At 41.8% G+C, this 12,852-nt stretch overlaps 1 protein-coding gene across 1 annotated transcript in view; it reads right to left on the bottom strand.

Annotated features, from left to right (window-relative positions):
* The window catches only part of LOC146641956 (uncharacterized), an 88,621-nt gene that overhangs the window by 17,597 nt on the left and 58,172 nt on the right, over positions 1 to 12,852 (bottom strand). The window contains exons 4-6 of the mRNA XM_085397288.1: positions 6,174 to 6,361; positions 3,702 to 3,776; positions 1,018 to 1,242 (exon numbers count right to left, since the gene is read on the bottom strand). Of these exons, the coding sequence (XP_085253414.1) occupies positions 1,018 to 1,242; positions 3,702 to 3,776; positions 6,174 to 6,315 (442 nt within the window). The 5' untranslated portion in view covers positions 6,316 to 6,361. The remainder of the gene's footprint in view (positions 1 to 1,017; positions 1,243 to 3,701; positions 3,777 to 6,173; positions 6,362 to 12,852) is intronic.

The raw sequence follows: 12,852 nt of genomic DNA, 5'->3' as shown, positions 1-12,852 counted from the left end.
CTCTCCATCAAGCAATACACACAGCACAGTGTATTTTGTGGCAGGCCACAACAGCACAGAGGGGGGATCACAGCACCTAATATAGCGTGCAGAACTGGAATGAAGGAATGAGTTGCATGATGTTAGATGACAAGAAGAAAATGATACCCGAACACACTGAATTCCTATTGCAATACAGGAGGATTTATAAAATATGGTCATCAACATGGTGATCAAAATAAGTTACTTTTATTTGATGTATAAATGGTGTTACTGCAATTTCTACTGCAAACATTGGCATACTGTGGATATGAATGAATTGTTACAGTGCACAAATTATAAAACTAATATTTGCAATATAATCTTTATTAAGTTTCACAATAGTGATGAGCAATGAGGGTGAATCTTATTATCCTAAGTGTGTTTTTAGCAACAATAGGAAATTAACTTTTGCTCTGGGATGAAATGAAAACAACAGTGAAACTGAAAGCAGTGATACAACAGACTCAAAATACATTCAGGACTGATTTGTGAGGCACCCATACATGTGGGTACTCTCAGAAACAGCTGCTTCACACACAATTATTCCAGCAAAACCCACATAAAAAATATAAAGAGCGATAATTCTAGCAACAATTACATCTACAAGGCTTTACAGTTTAGACAATGATATTTGCATTTGCAATGTAGCTGGCAATACAAAGGTGCAGAAATGGATTGACTGTAATGTGGTTGATCGGGCGTTCTGATGTCGCTCCGATGGAAAGCAAATGGTAATGTTTTGGATGAAAAAGCACAAACTCAAAATGCTGCCACGTCATTTTGCAACTTCAGGTATTGAAGCGGAAGCTTAAGGATTTCAGAGCAACAAAGCTGCAGGAAGGCTGGCAGCAAAGCCTCAGTTGCATTACAGTTCATTAAGAGTTTTTGAACCCGCTACAGAACACAAGAGGAGCATGCAAAATAGGTTACGGGCAGACGTACACTCACGCTGTACCCTCACACAAACTGTATGCACACACAGAAAACCACACACACCTTTTTGTGATGGGTTGTGATCACCTTGATGACTTCCTCCATTGAGGGCCTCAGGGGTTTGGGCTTGCTGGAAGCCCAAAGCCTGGGGCTCTGTTAAATAATTTGTTTGTTCTAAGAGCAAATCTCTTGGCTGCTCATATGTCACATCCTCTTGGTGACTGTTGAGCTCCTCTGGAGCCTCCTCCTTCTCATCCTGCTGTTGACTGACAACCTCTACTTTATCATCTTTGGGCGGGGAAGGAAGACGCATAGATGAGACATGGAGGATGACAAAACTGGGATTACATGGTTTACAAGATACTTTCAGCTCTGATGGAGATGCATGGGATGCAATCGACAAGACTTCTAGCTTGGTCTTTATAATTAAATACATAATATTTAATGGTTTGCATACTAGATGTAGAAGCAGTTACAGCATCTTACTACAATAGTATATAACAGTATATAACAGGGGTCCCCAATCCCAGTCCACGAGGGCCGGTGTCCCTGCAGGTTTTAGATGTGTCCTTGATCCAGCACAGCTGATTTAAATGGATAAATGACCTCCTCAACATGTCTTGAAGTTCTCCAGAGGCCTGGTAATGAACTAATCATGTGATTCATGTTGACCCAGGGTGAGATCTAAAACCTGCAGGGACACCGGCCCTCGTGGACTGGGACCCCTGCTCTAAGCCATCTGTCTTTTTATTCATAGACTGTACGTAAAAGATGGGCATAGCCTCTGTGTCGGAAAAGTGCCTTAAAGTTAAGTCGGTATTTGTATTTTGAGGTTATTTAATATAAAAAAAGGGATATTGTACTTATAAATATGCATAGATAAGTTATTATTAAGCTATTAAAAGTACATATGAGTGGGTGCTGGTTTGTGGAAGCTGCCATGTCACCCTGCCATCTTGAATGCAGTTGCTAGGAAGAACGGTTTATATATTTGCCCATAACTGACAATGAGCTGGCTAAAAATAACAACAGCTGGTTATAGGCTAATAAAACTCACACTTTACTTCTGATTAACAGTTTGATTAGGTTCTTACATGGTATGAGAGTTTATTCACTAAATGTCTGAGTCCAACAATGTTACATTCACTTCAAAGAAAGTTTCACTAACAGCAGGTAACAGAGGCTAATAGCAGCTAAGTGAGGCTAACAGCAGCACTCACTAACATAAAATTTCAGGATAGCCTCAATAACTGACCTCAGTATCACTGTCATTGGAGAGAAATGAGCTTCCTTGATTCACTGACCTGTATTGACCTCCTTTCACAAAGTTTCACAGCCTCCTTCAAAGTAAATAAAGCACGATGCCTCTCACCCAGCATTGACAGCTGAGGTAAACAGTGGCCTAACTGCCTACACCATCGGGCGATCTGGTCCGGAGTTGCTTTTGCCGTGTGAGAGCACTTACTACAGGTGAATAGTGCCCAAAGCTTTTGAGGTGACTACAAAATATTAAACTGATTGTTAATTGACTGTATTAGATTTCCTTCTTTTTCCTTATTTATTGCTAAGTGTTGATATTATTCAAGTATCTTAAAATATAGTGTGTACAACATTGCACTTCTTACACACACAGAAGCAGAAACATATCGACCAGCCTCGTCGGTTATGGGGTACAGTCTAATTTTAATATTTTTTATCTGTCTTTGATGACTAAAACATGTTTGTCCTATATCAATCCTTGATTGCAATCTACAATTTACTGAGATCTAGCGGTACAAAGTTTAGATAGTATAACTTTAAACCTGTTGGCCAGAACGGGGCGACTCGTCTAGCAGATGGAACAATAACAACCTTATTTGTCACGTCTTTTACAACCCCAACAGACATTTTCCTGAAGAGTGTGGCGTCTCATGTACTAGCTTCAATTCTTATTGAGTAGAAAAGGCATTTAAAGTCAACATTACACGAAATCAGTGTATGATTAAGCGCGCGACCTCAGAGTCAGATTCATTCTCTCCCACCTCAGGTTTCAAAAAGCTAAGATGGCAATGACTGAAAAAAAAGCATTACTTCACAAACCAGCTGTCAAAGTAGCTATTTCAATCTTTTTAATACGGTCTATGAGCATATCTCATTATCCCACAGATCTAAATTTCAGACACTGAGTAAAGAAACTAACCCTAAACCATGCAGTGAGACTATACAACGCTACACTTTTGTAATTGCATGCCACATGTCAAGAAGAAACACGCAGATATGTTAAATAGCTGAAAGTCAGACTTGGAAAAAATCAATACACAGAGTGAGATAGGGAACAACAGAGGAGATGCTGAGGGGTGGAAAGCAGACTAATGAAATGAAGGACTCCAGTGGCTGGTAATGTACCATTGCCTGAATGGAGGAAGAGTGTTTGTGTTGCCTAGTCCTTGTGTGCAGGGTTCACGACTCAACTAACTGTTATGTGTTTTAAACCAATGCAGGAGTGTGGACAGGACAGGGCGGCATGCTATGCATGCTCCAAACTCCTTAAAGGTGATATGACGATCAGCTGGCATGCAGACAGAGCACCGTGAAATTAAACGGTAGGGGGAAAAGGAAAGAGAGAGAGGAGGAAGAGGGTGCCCCATCTTTAAATCCTAGGGACAAGTGTGCTTGGGTGTCTTTTAGAGACTTTTGTGCCACTCTCACAGCCATTCACACCGTCAACCTGGATAGCCTGGATTGGCTTTAAGTGTGTATAGGTGTACCTTGTGCCACGGGCCCAATCTGCTCAGCGGATGGAGAGGGGGGAGGGGAGGGAGGCAAATTGGCTGAGTCATCCACTGCGAAGGAGAGAGAGAGAGAGAGACACACACACACACCGGGAAGACAAGACATGGATGGGAGGAAGGAAATGAAGACGATTCACTCTGCTGACCTTATCTCTTTGTGAGGTCTCCCTTTGAATTCAGAGCTTGGCAGGTTGTGTGTGCTTCATGAATGGTAAGTGCTCAGCACAGGACTGGACGCTTTCTCTGAGATTTAATAAGTTGGGCCTTTTGTTTGCTGCCCGTTGAGGATAAATGCAAACAGACTCACTAACTTACCCAAATGATGCAGAGAAACTCTTTTTTTTAAAAACATTTTATTAAGCTTTATAAGGCAGAATACACCCAAGATCAACACATCATAAACTTTCCAAATGTACTTGTTAGACGGTGGCACAAATATCAGTGGTTCTCATTTAAATTCTAACATGGTGTTGTAGCACTGCATTATCTAAATTACAAGCTTATTTCTTGCCTAGTTTTTCTCTGTCTGTTTTAAGGGTTTATTCATTCAGTTTTCTTGGTATTTATTTATTCAGCTCAACTTTTTATGAATGCTTTTAGTAAACAATTTAATTGTTTATTGGCAGCAAACATTGCTGGAACCCTTATATCATGCAGGCGCTGGACCGCAGAGAAGTGGATCTTGATGCTGTTTCCATGTAGATGTAATGCTGTCTGTTTAATGTTGTCTTTTTTTTTTTTGCAGGCAACTAATTTGGTTGAGAATAGACTTTAAACAATGTATAGTGCTTTGCAAAAGTCTTAAAGCCACCCCTTGTTTCTTTATATTTTGCTCGAATGGAGCCAGACTTAATTTTTATTTTTAAAGGGCTCTTGAACAATAGTTCTCCAGGTTTTCTGAAGGACTTTCAAGTGATTAGTTGGACATTGGCATTTTCAGTCCAGCCGTTGTACCTGACCATTTTAAGAGGAATGTTTTTGTTTGCTAGCCACTTACACTGACCTGTGAATCATTCAAGTATAAAACACTCAAGGAATGAACCAGTTGTATTGTGTCTACATATAACAGACAACTTGGCAAAGAGCCAATTTTAAATTGTATCTTTAGACACTTTGTTACTAGCAGCCTGTCATAAAAACACATAATTTGTTCTCATTTCTTTAGTTGAAACTCTGAAAAATACCAAAGATAACACAGTTTCACATAAAATAGTATTTTTGCACCAACAATGTGATTTCCAAAGAGATTTTGAAAAATTTGCATATCTCATCATGGTGTGCAGTGTGTCCTTAAAAATAATTGAAGAAACTGGGCAAAACAAGAAGTATCAGGCTTAAAAAAACCCAAACCCTAAAATATTGACTATGTTTGGAGGAGGTCAGTAGAGAGGAACGAGAGTGACAGCCGTCTACAGCCATCTGTGAAACACGGTGGAGGCTCTGTCACAGTTTGAGCTGCATGTCAGCCAGTGGTGTTGGAAGTCTTGTCAAAATGTAGACACAGAAAAGTAGCATCAGATTTTGACTGTGCAATACAATCTGGAAACGATCTGATTGGCAGCAGCTTCATCGTTTGATTGACTGGCCTCTCCACAGCCTGGAACTTAACATCATTGAAGCAGTCGATTGGCAAGAGCTTCATTTTCAGCATGACAATGATCTTAAACTCACTGCCAAAATCATAAATGTTAGAAAAGAATAAAGCTGAAGAATAAAGCTGGTCACACCAATATCGACTTTCAAGCTCATTAGAAACTTTACTGCATTTCCATGGATGTTTGGACATTTCAATAATCACTGCACCTATTTCCCATTCTCCTAGTAAAATATAAAGAAAAGAGGCTGGCTCAAGACTTTTTCACAGTATAATAATATACTGCAATTATATAATAATTTAACCCTCCAGTTTTGTGCATTTGCTGATTGCTGATGATGATTATAACTGTTCGAGACAGTTTATCTATAGCCTAGTAGGTTTATAATCATAACTTTTTTGATAACTTTTTTCCCCTTTTTGGCTACTTTCATTTTTTGCTATTTGTTAACTTTTGTGCTCAATTTCAATCCGGTCCACTGCGCTCTTAAATCTTATTGTAATTCTACTTTGTCAGACGAGTTGAGCTGATCCTTCCACTTAACACCGTTTGGGAATCACCAATTTTACACCCACCAAAGAGCCATCACTGTACCTTCCCCAATGTCCTTCTGCCTTTGTTAACACAGCTACAGCAGACTGTCCATGTTCAGCACTCATTCAATCAAAACACTTTCATTTGTTCAAGTGCCTTCATGGGATTGACTGCTCTTGCCCAGCATGATGGAGCCAATCACAATCCTCACAGCTGTAGACCCATCTGGTGGTGTGTGCAGGCACTCCAATCAATGCCATTGATACAACTTTGCATGCACATGCTTTTGCACACACTCGCAAACACACCGCACGCCTACCTGACGTCCCAGGATGCGCAGCCGCCCCGCCCCCGTGGTATCCATTCTCTCTATAGGCCGAGCTGTAGGCGGAGTAGCCATTCTCGCCATTCTCCTGGCCGTTGGAGGCCCAGTGCCCCTCTGGCTGCTGACCGTCTGCCATACCTGCCTGCTGGGAATCCGGGGAGGGGAAGGGTCACCTGTTGTGTCTAAGGGTGGGGGGCGGGAGAAAAGACAACGTATTATATAACAATAATAATAATAAACAGATGAGTCTTGGCAGAGATGAGTCTTTGCTGCAACAATAAGAGGGAGAAAACCCCCTGCGTGGTGAAGGTTACAGAATTGGCCACTAGGGGGAGCACTGTGCTACGCTGATGCTTTACCGGCCGGCCTTTGTCTCAGCATCCACGTGCTGAGACAGGAGGGAGAATATGTGCATCTCATTTGTCATGATTCATTAGTTTCTTTGTTTGGTCTTGCTTTTATCATAAAGGTGTATATGGCAACACCGCCTGATAAAATACATGCCTTCATTGTACGATTATTTGGATTAACCCCCCCTGCCTCCCCCACAGAGTGCAGGGATGGAAAAAAAGCAGGTGATTAGTAAAAAACAAACAAATTCTCTCAATTTTTAATCCAAAATATGTGACACTCTGCTGTAGAGAGGCTATGACACCGTGGTTGAACACACCCTTGATATCCCATAAGGAGGCTGTTACCATGGCAACCACAACGGGCCTTAAGGGTAGTGGGGAGGGGGGGGGGGGCGTCCGGCAGATGGGTTTGACAGGCTCACCCTTTCAGTAGCAAACAAGTGCTCAATATGCACACAAATCTCGGAATATAACACAGCGACCACATTTCCACCAATTACAATAACAAAAAGCTTTGTTGCATTCAAGTACGTGCTGCTGAAGTATCTACGTTTTAATCAAGCCTCACTTAAAGCTATGTTTTACCCTCCAGAGCAAACACATAATGTTGCCTCCCGTGTCTGCCATTCTCCCTAAACAGGATCATTATAAACAAGCAGCTGCAAATTATTTCATCATAACAAACCATCAAGAAGACTCCTTTCTTCTTCCTCTCCCTTCTGAGGCACAACCTTCATGCAGGCAGGGGCCGGTCAGTCAGACTTTCAGCAGAATGTTAATACATCTATTATACCCCCAAACTATGGAATAAAAATAACCATCACGCCAGCGATTGTGTCGCCTCATCCTTACACTCCTTTCCTGTCTCCTTTCCCACCCTGCAGCGTCGCATGATGACAGGCCCGCAGTGATCGGGGCTAATGTCTGCTGCAGTGTGAGGCTCAGACAGAGAGGGAGAGAGAGAGATGAAGAAGGAGTAGAAGGAAGACCTACTGACACTCAAAGATACTAGGCCAAACTGTCTGAGACTAAAAATCTCAGCCCAGGGCTCAGTCTAGTCCCAGCTGTTGCTAAGGAAGAAAACTGGTGCGCTGACAGCCACATGGTGCTCATGGTGGTTCAGAACCGCTCTGACCTGCTTTTAGCTTCTTTTTCAGCAATATTGTGCCACACTTGGCATTCACACATTGTCCCTGCAAAGGATGTCATAAACCCTGGCTGTTTAAATAAAGACGTTGAGTAAAAAAACAGGTTAATTTACAGAGTTTTGGGCCAATTAAAATCTTCAATTAAAGAGTACTGCCTGTTTACAGTACTATTAAATTACACATTGACCTTAGGAGCAGAACATGTATTTTTTCCATACTTCTTAAGGATACTGATAAATAAAATTAAAGCAAAGACATTCAAGAAACGCGTGTGGATTGGTGTGCTTCTAAACAGCATCCAGACATGATCAGGACGACCTGCTGAAGTTTAAACTGAACATCAAAATGAGGAAGAAAGGTGATTTGTTCTCCATTCTGCATCCTCCATTCAACAGTGATCAGTATACAGAGAATGATATGAAAGAGCAAATATCCTGAGGAGAATAGCCAGACTCCTTTCAACGGATAGGATGGTAACAGTAACTCAAGTAATCTCAAGAAGACCACACTGAGTGCCACTCCTGTCAGCTAAGCAGGAAACTGAGGCTACAGTTCACACAGATTTGCCAAAACTACACAACAGAAAATTGGAAAATTGTTGCCTGGTCTGGTGAGTCTCAATTTTTGTGACATTCAGATGTAACTTGATTTAAACAACATAAAAGCATGGATCCATCTTGCCTTATCACGATTCAGGCTGGTGGTGTAATGATGTGGTGGATATTTTCTTGGCACCTTTTGGCCTCCTTATGGCCTCCTTAGTACCAACTGAGCATCCTTTAATTACCACACCCTACCTGAGTATTGTTGCTGACTATGTCCATCCATTTATGTCCACAGTGTACCCATAACACACCCATCAGGTGTCAGAAAGTTCACCGAGTTCACTGTACTCAAATGGCCTCTGCAGTCAGCAGATCTCAGTCTGGTAGAGCACCTTTGGGATGTGGTGGAGATGGAGATTCTCATCATGGATGAGTAGTTGGAAATAACAACTCTGTGATGCTATTACTTTAATATGGTCTTAATATGGTGTTTGGTGAGTGTATAAACAAGCAAATTCTGATTTTTTTAAATCCCCAGATTAGAATTATACTTAATTTATTCTGTGACCTTTGGACTTAAGTAACACTTTATACTGAAGTCACACCAAATTGTCTATTTTTTTCTGTTGTTTGGCTTTGCCAACTCTCCAGACCTTGCTTTCCAGGCACACCCTGTCATCCTCGCACACTTAACATGATTCGACATTGCCCTCTCGCACCGGTTCCCCTTGGTTGTTTACCAGTCTTAGTGTGTTAGAAAGGGATAAAGTCTGCAGTGGCTATTTTCCAACCACAACACCAAAAAATTAGAAGATTAAATGAGGCGTATTCTGCAGTGATGAAAAGCCCTATAACGGTTTTCCTCTCATGTTTCCCACAGCAATCCCTCTCTTTTAAGACACAAGATACTTTAAGAAATACACTCTGCAGGGTTGAACAGACAAAGTGCAACAAAATGAAGTTTGATCTTTATATTTTTAGGCATTTTTTAGATACAATCCTAACAGCAATAGCACAGCATGAGGACCATCACATTTTTCTAATGCTTAGAGGGTTAGCTCAACAGCACTAGGAGTCAAAAGTGATCCGTCAAATTCCATCACATCTCGAGTTTGATGCCTTAAATGAAACGTTCCAGCGTGATCGCTCGCAGAGAAGAAGAAGAGAAGGTGTGGCAGCAAGCCTGAGGCTAATCGGACATGAGTGGGTTTCTCTTCTTCGTCTTTCTTTCCTCTTTTACTGTCATCGTCTCGCGCTCTCATGACCCCCTGCTGCGCTCCTCTCTACCTTCCACCCCCAGCATTTCATCGCACCACCCAAGCTCTAATCCCACCACATTTCCCTCCCTGTCTGCACCTCATCCCCCCTTCCAACCCCACCCCAATCTGGGTCACCCATCATGCCTCCGTAGAGCGCCACTCACATCGGAATGTCACCATCCATTTAGGATGGAGGATGGAATCTCTGGCAGCCTGTCTCAGTAGGCCAACCTGGCCTTAATCCTCTGTGGGAGAGGCCGAGTGTGTGTTTGAATGTGTGTGTGTGTTGGAGAACCTTTGTGTTTGCAGCTAGGATCAGCACGGTCACTAGGTAAGATTTTCTACACCACACTACAGATTAACAGTATCATTTAATCTCTTCTATTTGCTTTTGAGCAGACTAATCTCACGATAGTATCTACTGAATATCTGTATGAAATGAACGTGTTATAGAGATATAGATATTTTATTTATTGTTCGTGTCTTTTTTCAAGCAAATCAGCTTGTTACACGCGCATTGGTGCACTGAATGATGGCTGACTGTCACACTGAACAGAAGAACTGTGAAGTACTAAAGGACAAAAAAGTTTCCCGTGACCTGTAATCAACCCAGAATCCAGTGGCTTCCTCCTCTGGCAGCAGATGGACAGATTATGTTTTGCTGACTCAGCAGAACATGTGGCGGGGGGCTGGGGGGGTATGAAGCGTAATGAGTGCCTTCAGCGAAGTGTGAATGAACTGTGTAAATGCTGGAGAGCAGCACGATGAGCGAGGCACGCGCACACACAAACTCACAGCCGTGAACACGAGGCAGGGGTGATATCCACTCCTTACAGATTAAGTGCCGTAATAACTGGGGTAGAGGTGCCCTGAGATTATATTAGCACCTCTTTCAAAAGCACTGTTTTCTAGATAATGTTGATATTACTCAGTAAAAATACATTAAATATTTTAAATCACGTGATAATAAAACTGTAAAAAAGCTCAAGGTTGTTTGTGTCCTACTTTTTATTTATTAATACTTTAAACAATAACCTGAGTATCAAAAACTAATGTCACCAGCCTTTCTTTTTGCTGTGTTTACATCACTATGTATCTGCATTCCTATCAAATAACTGCTTCAAGAGATCTAAGTGACTGTATCCGGGTCTCCTTCCCTTTCTTTGGTCACAGTCCAGATCTGTCCATGTATCTCCTGCCAAGAAGATGAGCTAGACTCATACATGGTAAAATAAGATTTTTATCGACTCATAAAACTTGACGATTGATGATTACTTAGTTTTTTAAAATGTCTTTTATGTTGCTGCCTCGTGTCTCGGTGCTCTATTTTTTCTCTTCTCTTCTCCATCACACTCTTCCAGTCATGGTGGATGGCTGCCTCTCCCCGAGCTCTTGGGTTTCATGAAGGACTCTTACCTGTTAAAAGGGAGTTCTTCCTCCCCACCGCTGATAAGTTGTTCCTCAAAAGGGATCGTAAAATTGTGGGACTGTGGAATATAACCTCCTTAAACCTCTTTAATTTGTCAGTAATGATTGGGGTTCATATATACAGTTTTACTAATAAACTTTTCAACATGTCCACATACATGTCCCTAAAGAGGACAATATAACAACACTGGATGACTGATTTGACTGATAAGTCCTGTAAGTTTTGAGGTGGAGGCTCCATGGATCAGACTTTTGTCCAGCACGTCATAGATGCTGGATTAGATTGCGATCTGGGGAATTTTGAGGCCATTCCTGAACCATTTTTACTTTGTGGCAGGGTGCATTATCCTGCAGAAAGAGTCCACAGCCAGCAGGGAGTACTTTTTCCATGAACTGGTGCACATGGTCTTCAGTGCTTAGATACATAGTTTGTTTTCAAACCATGACACTTGCCGGTCATGTGAGCAATGCACATGAACCCAACTATCCACATGATGTAAAAGAAAACCTGATTCATCAGACGAGGCCATCTTCTTCCATCGTTCATGGTCCGGTTCTGCTGCTCATGTACCCATTGTGGGAACTTGTGGATAGAGGTTAGCATGGGCACTCTGACTGATCTGTGGCTATGCACGTTCTTCTGCAACAAGCTGTGATGAACAATTTGATATGCAGTAGCTTGTGTGCTGGATCAGACCATACGGGCCAGCCTTAGCTGCCCATGTGCATCATTGACCTGTGGCCACCCATGACCCTGTCTCTGGTTCAGTGCTGTTCCTTCCTTGTATCACTTTCAACAGAAACTGATCACTGCAGACTGGGAACACCCAGAGGAGCTGCAGGTTCGGAGATGCTCGGAACGATTCATCTAGCTATCACAATCTGGCCAGTTTGTCAAACTTGCTCAAATCCTTATGCTTGTCGTAATGGTCATAATGTGATGTCTAACTGGTGTATGTAAGTTATACTTGGTAGGTTTTAACTTAACTTTAACTTATTATTACTGTTAGTAATTTCTGAGCTAATTTCCTTGACCCTTCCAAAATTTCTCCAAGCTTGAAAAAAATCCTTTAAATTTGTACATATGTGCATTAGTTAAACACATTGCCTGCTGCAGCTGTCACCAAAACACGATGTAGCCTGAACTGATATGTGTTCATCACACAAACAAACCCATACAGGTGCTTAGTCATCATCATAGTAACCATGACAATATATTCACTTTATGTAATCTAAATGCTCCTCACTCGAAAACAATGACAACAGTAAGTTCATTAATGTGTGCTATGCAGTTCATTTTAAGTAACCCACACCTGCAAACTGATGTTCCCCCTTTTAAGGCAATTCAGGGTTGAGTTTAACTGAAAGCAACTGCTGGCTTTCTGCACCCTTTATTTTCAGCCCCCAACCTCATCACAGCAGTAGATGTTCCCTGGCATGCATCAGCCCCATCCTGCAGTGATGTCATTGTTTCCATGGTGATATAACAGCCAGTGCAACCAGTAGAGGAGTGTGACTTTGACCACGTTATGGATCCACAAAGAGGTCAGCAGAGCCAGCAGGATCCGGGGGGGGGGGGGGGGGTCACAAATGGGAGCGGAGCCGTTTAACTCATCAATATCCTGATAGCTGGTTACAGGTTGGGCTCTAGATGTCATTTTAGGCTTTTATGCTGCTGGTGGTGCTAATGGGGGCGGTGTGATGGATGCATGCAACCACACAACTGAGATACTTAGGTAATATTCATTTGGTCTTTTGTCTTATGTTTACGTTATGCTCTAAAGTTTCTGTGATCATAAGTTAATTAATTTGATATTTTGAGTTTACCTGTAATGCATGACAGCACTAAGCTATAGCCCAAATGGTGGCATAGACTTTCCTTTGCATTGTTTGTTATTTTATACAGGTATGTTATATTGATTATATTTCTGCTCTTTCTG

Source organism: Rhamphochromis longiceps, linkage group LG23 (assembly GCF_057381845.1).
Source record: "Rhamphochromis longiceps isolate RC_006_pf linkage group LG23, R_longiceps_female_GT1.1, whole genome shotgun sequence".
NCBI classification, from domain to species: domain Eukaryota; kingdom Metazoa; phylum Chordata; class Actinopteri; order Cichliformes; family Cichlidae; genus Rhamphochromis; species Rhamphochromis longiceps.
This window is presented reverse-complemented; position numbering and strand designations above follow the sequence as displayed.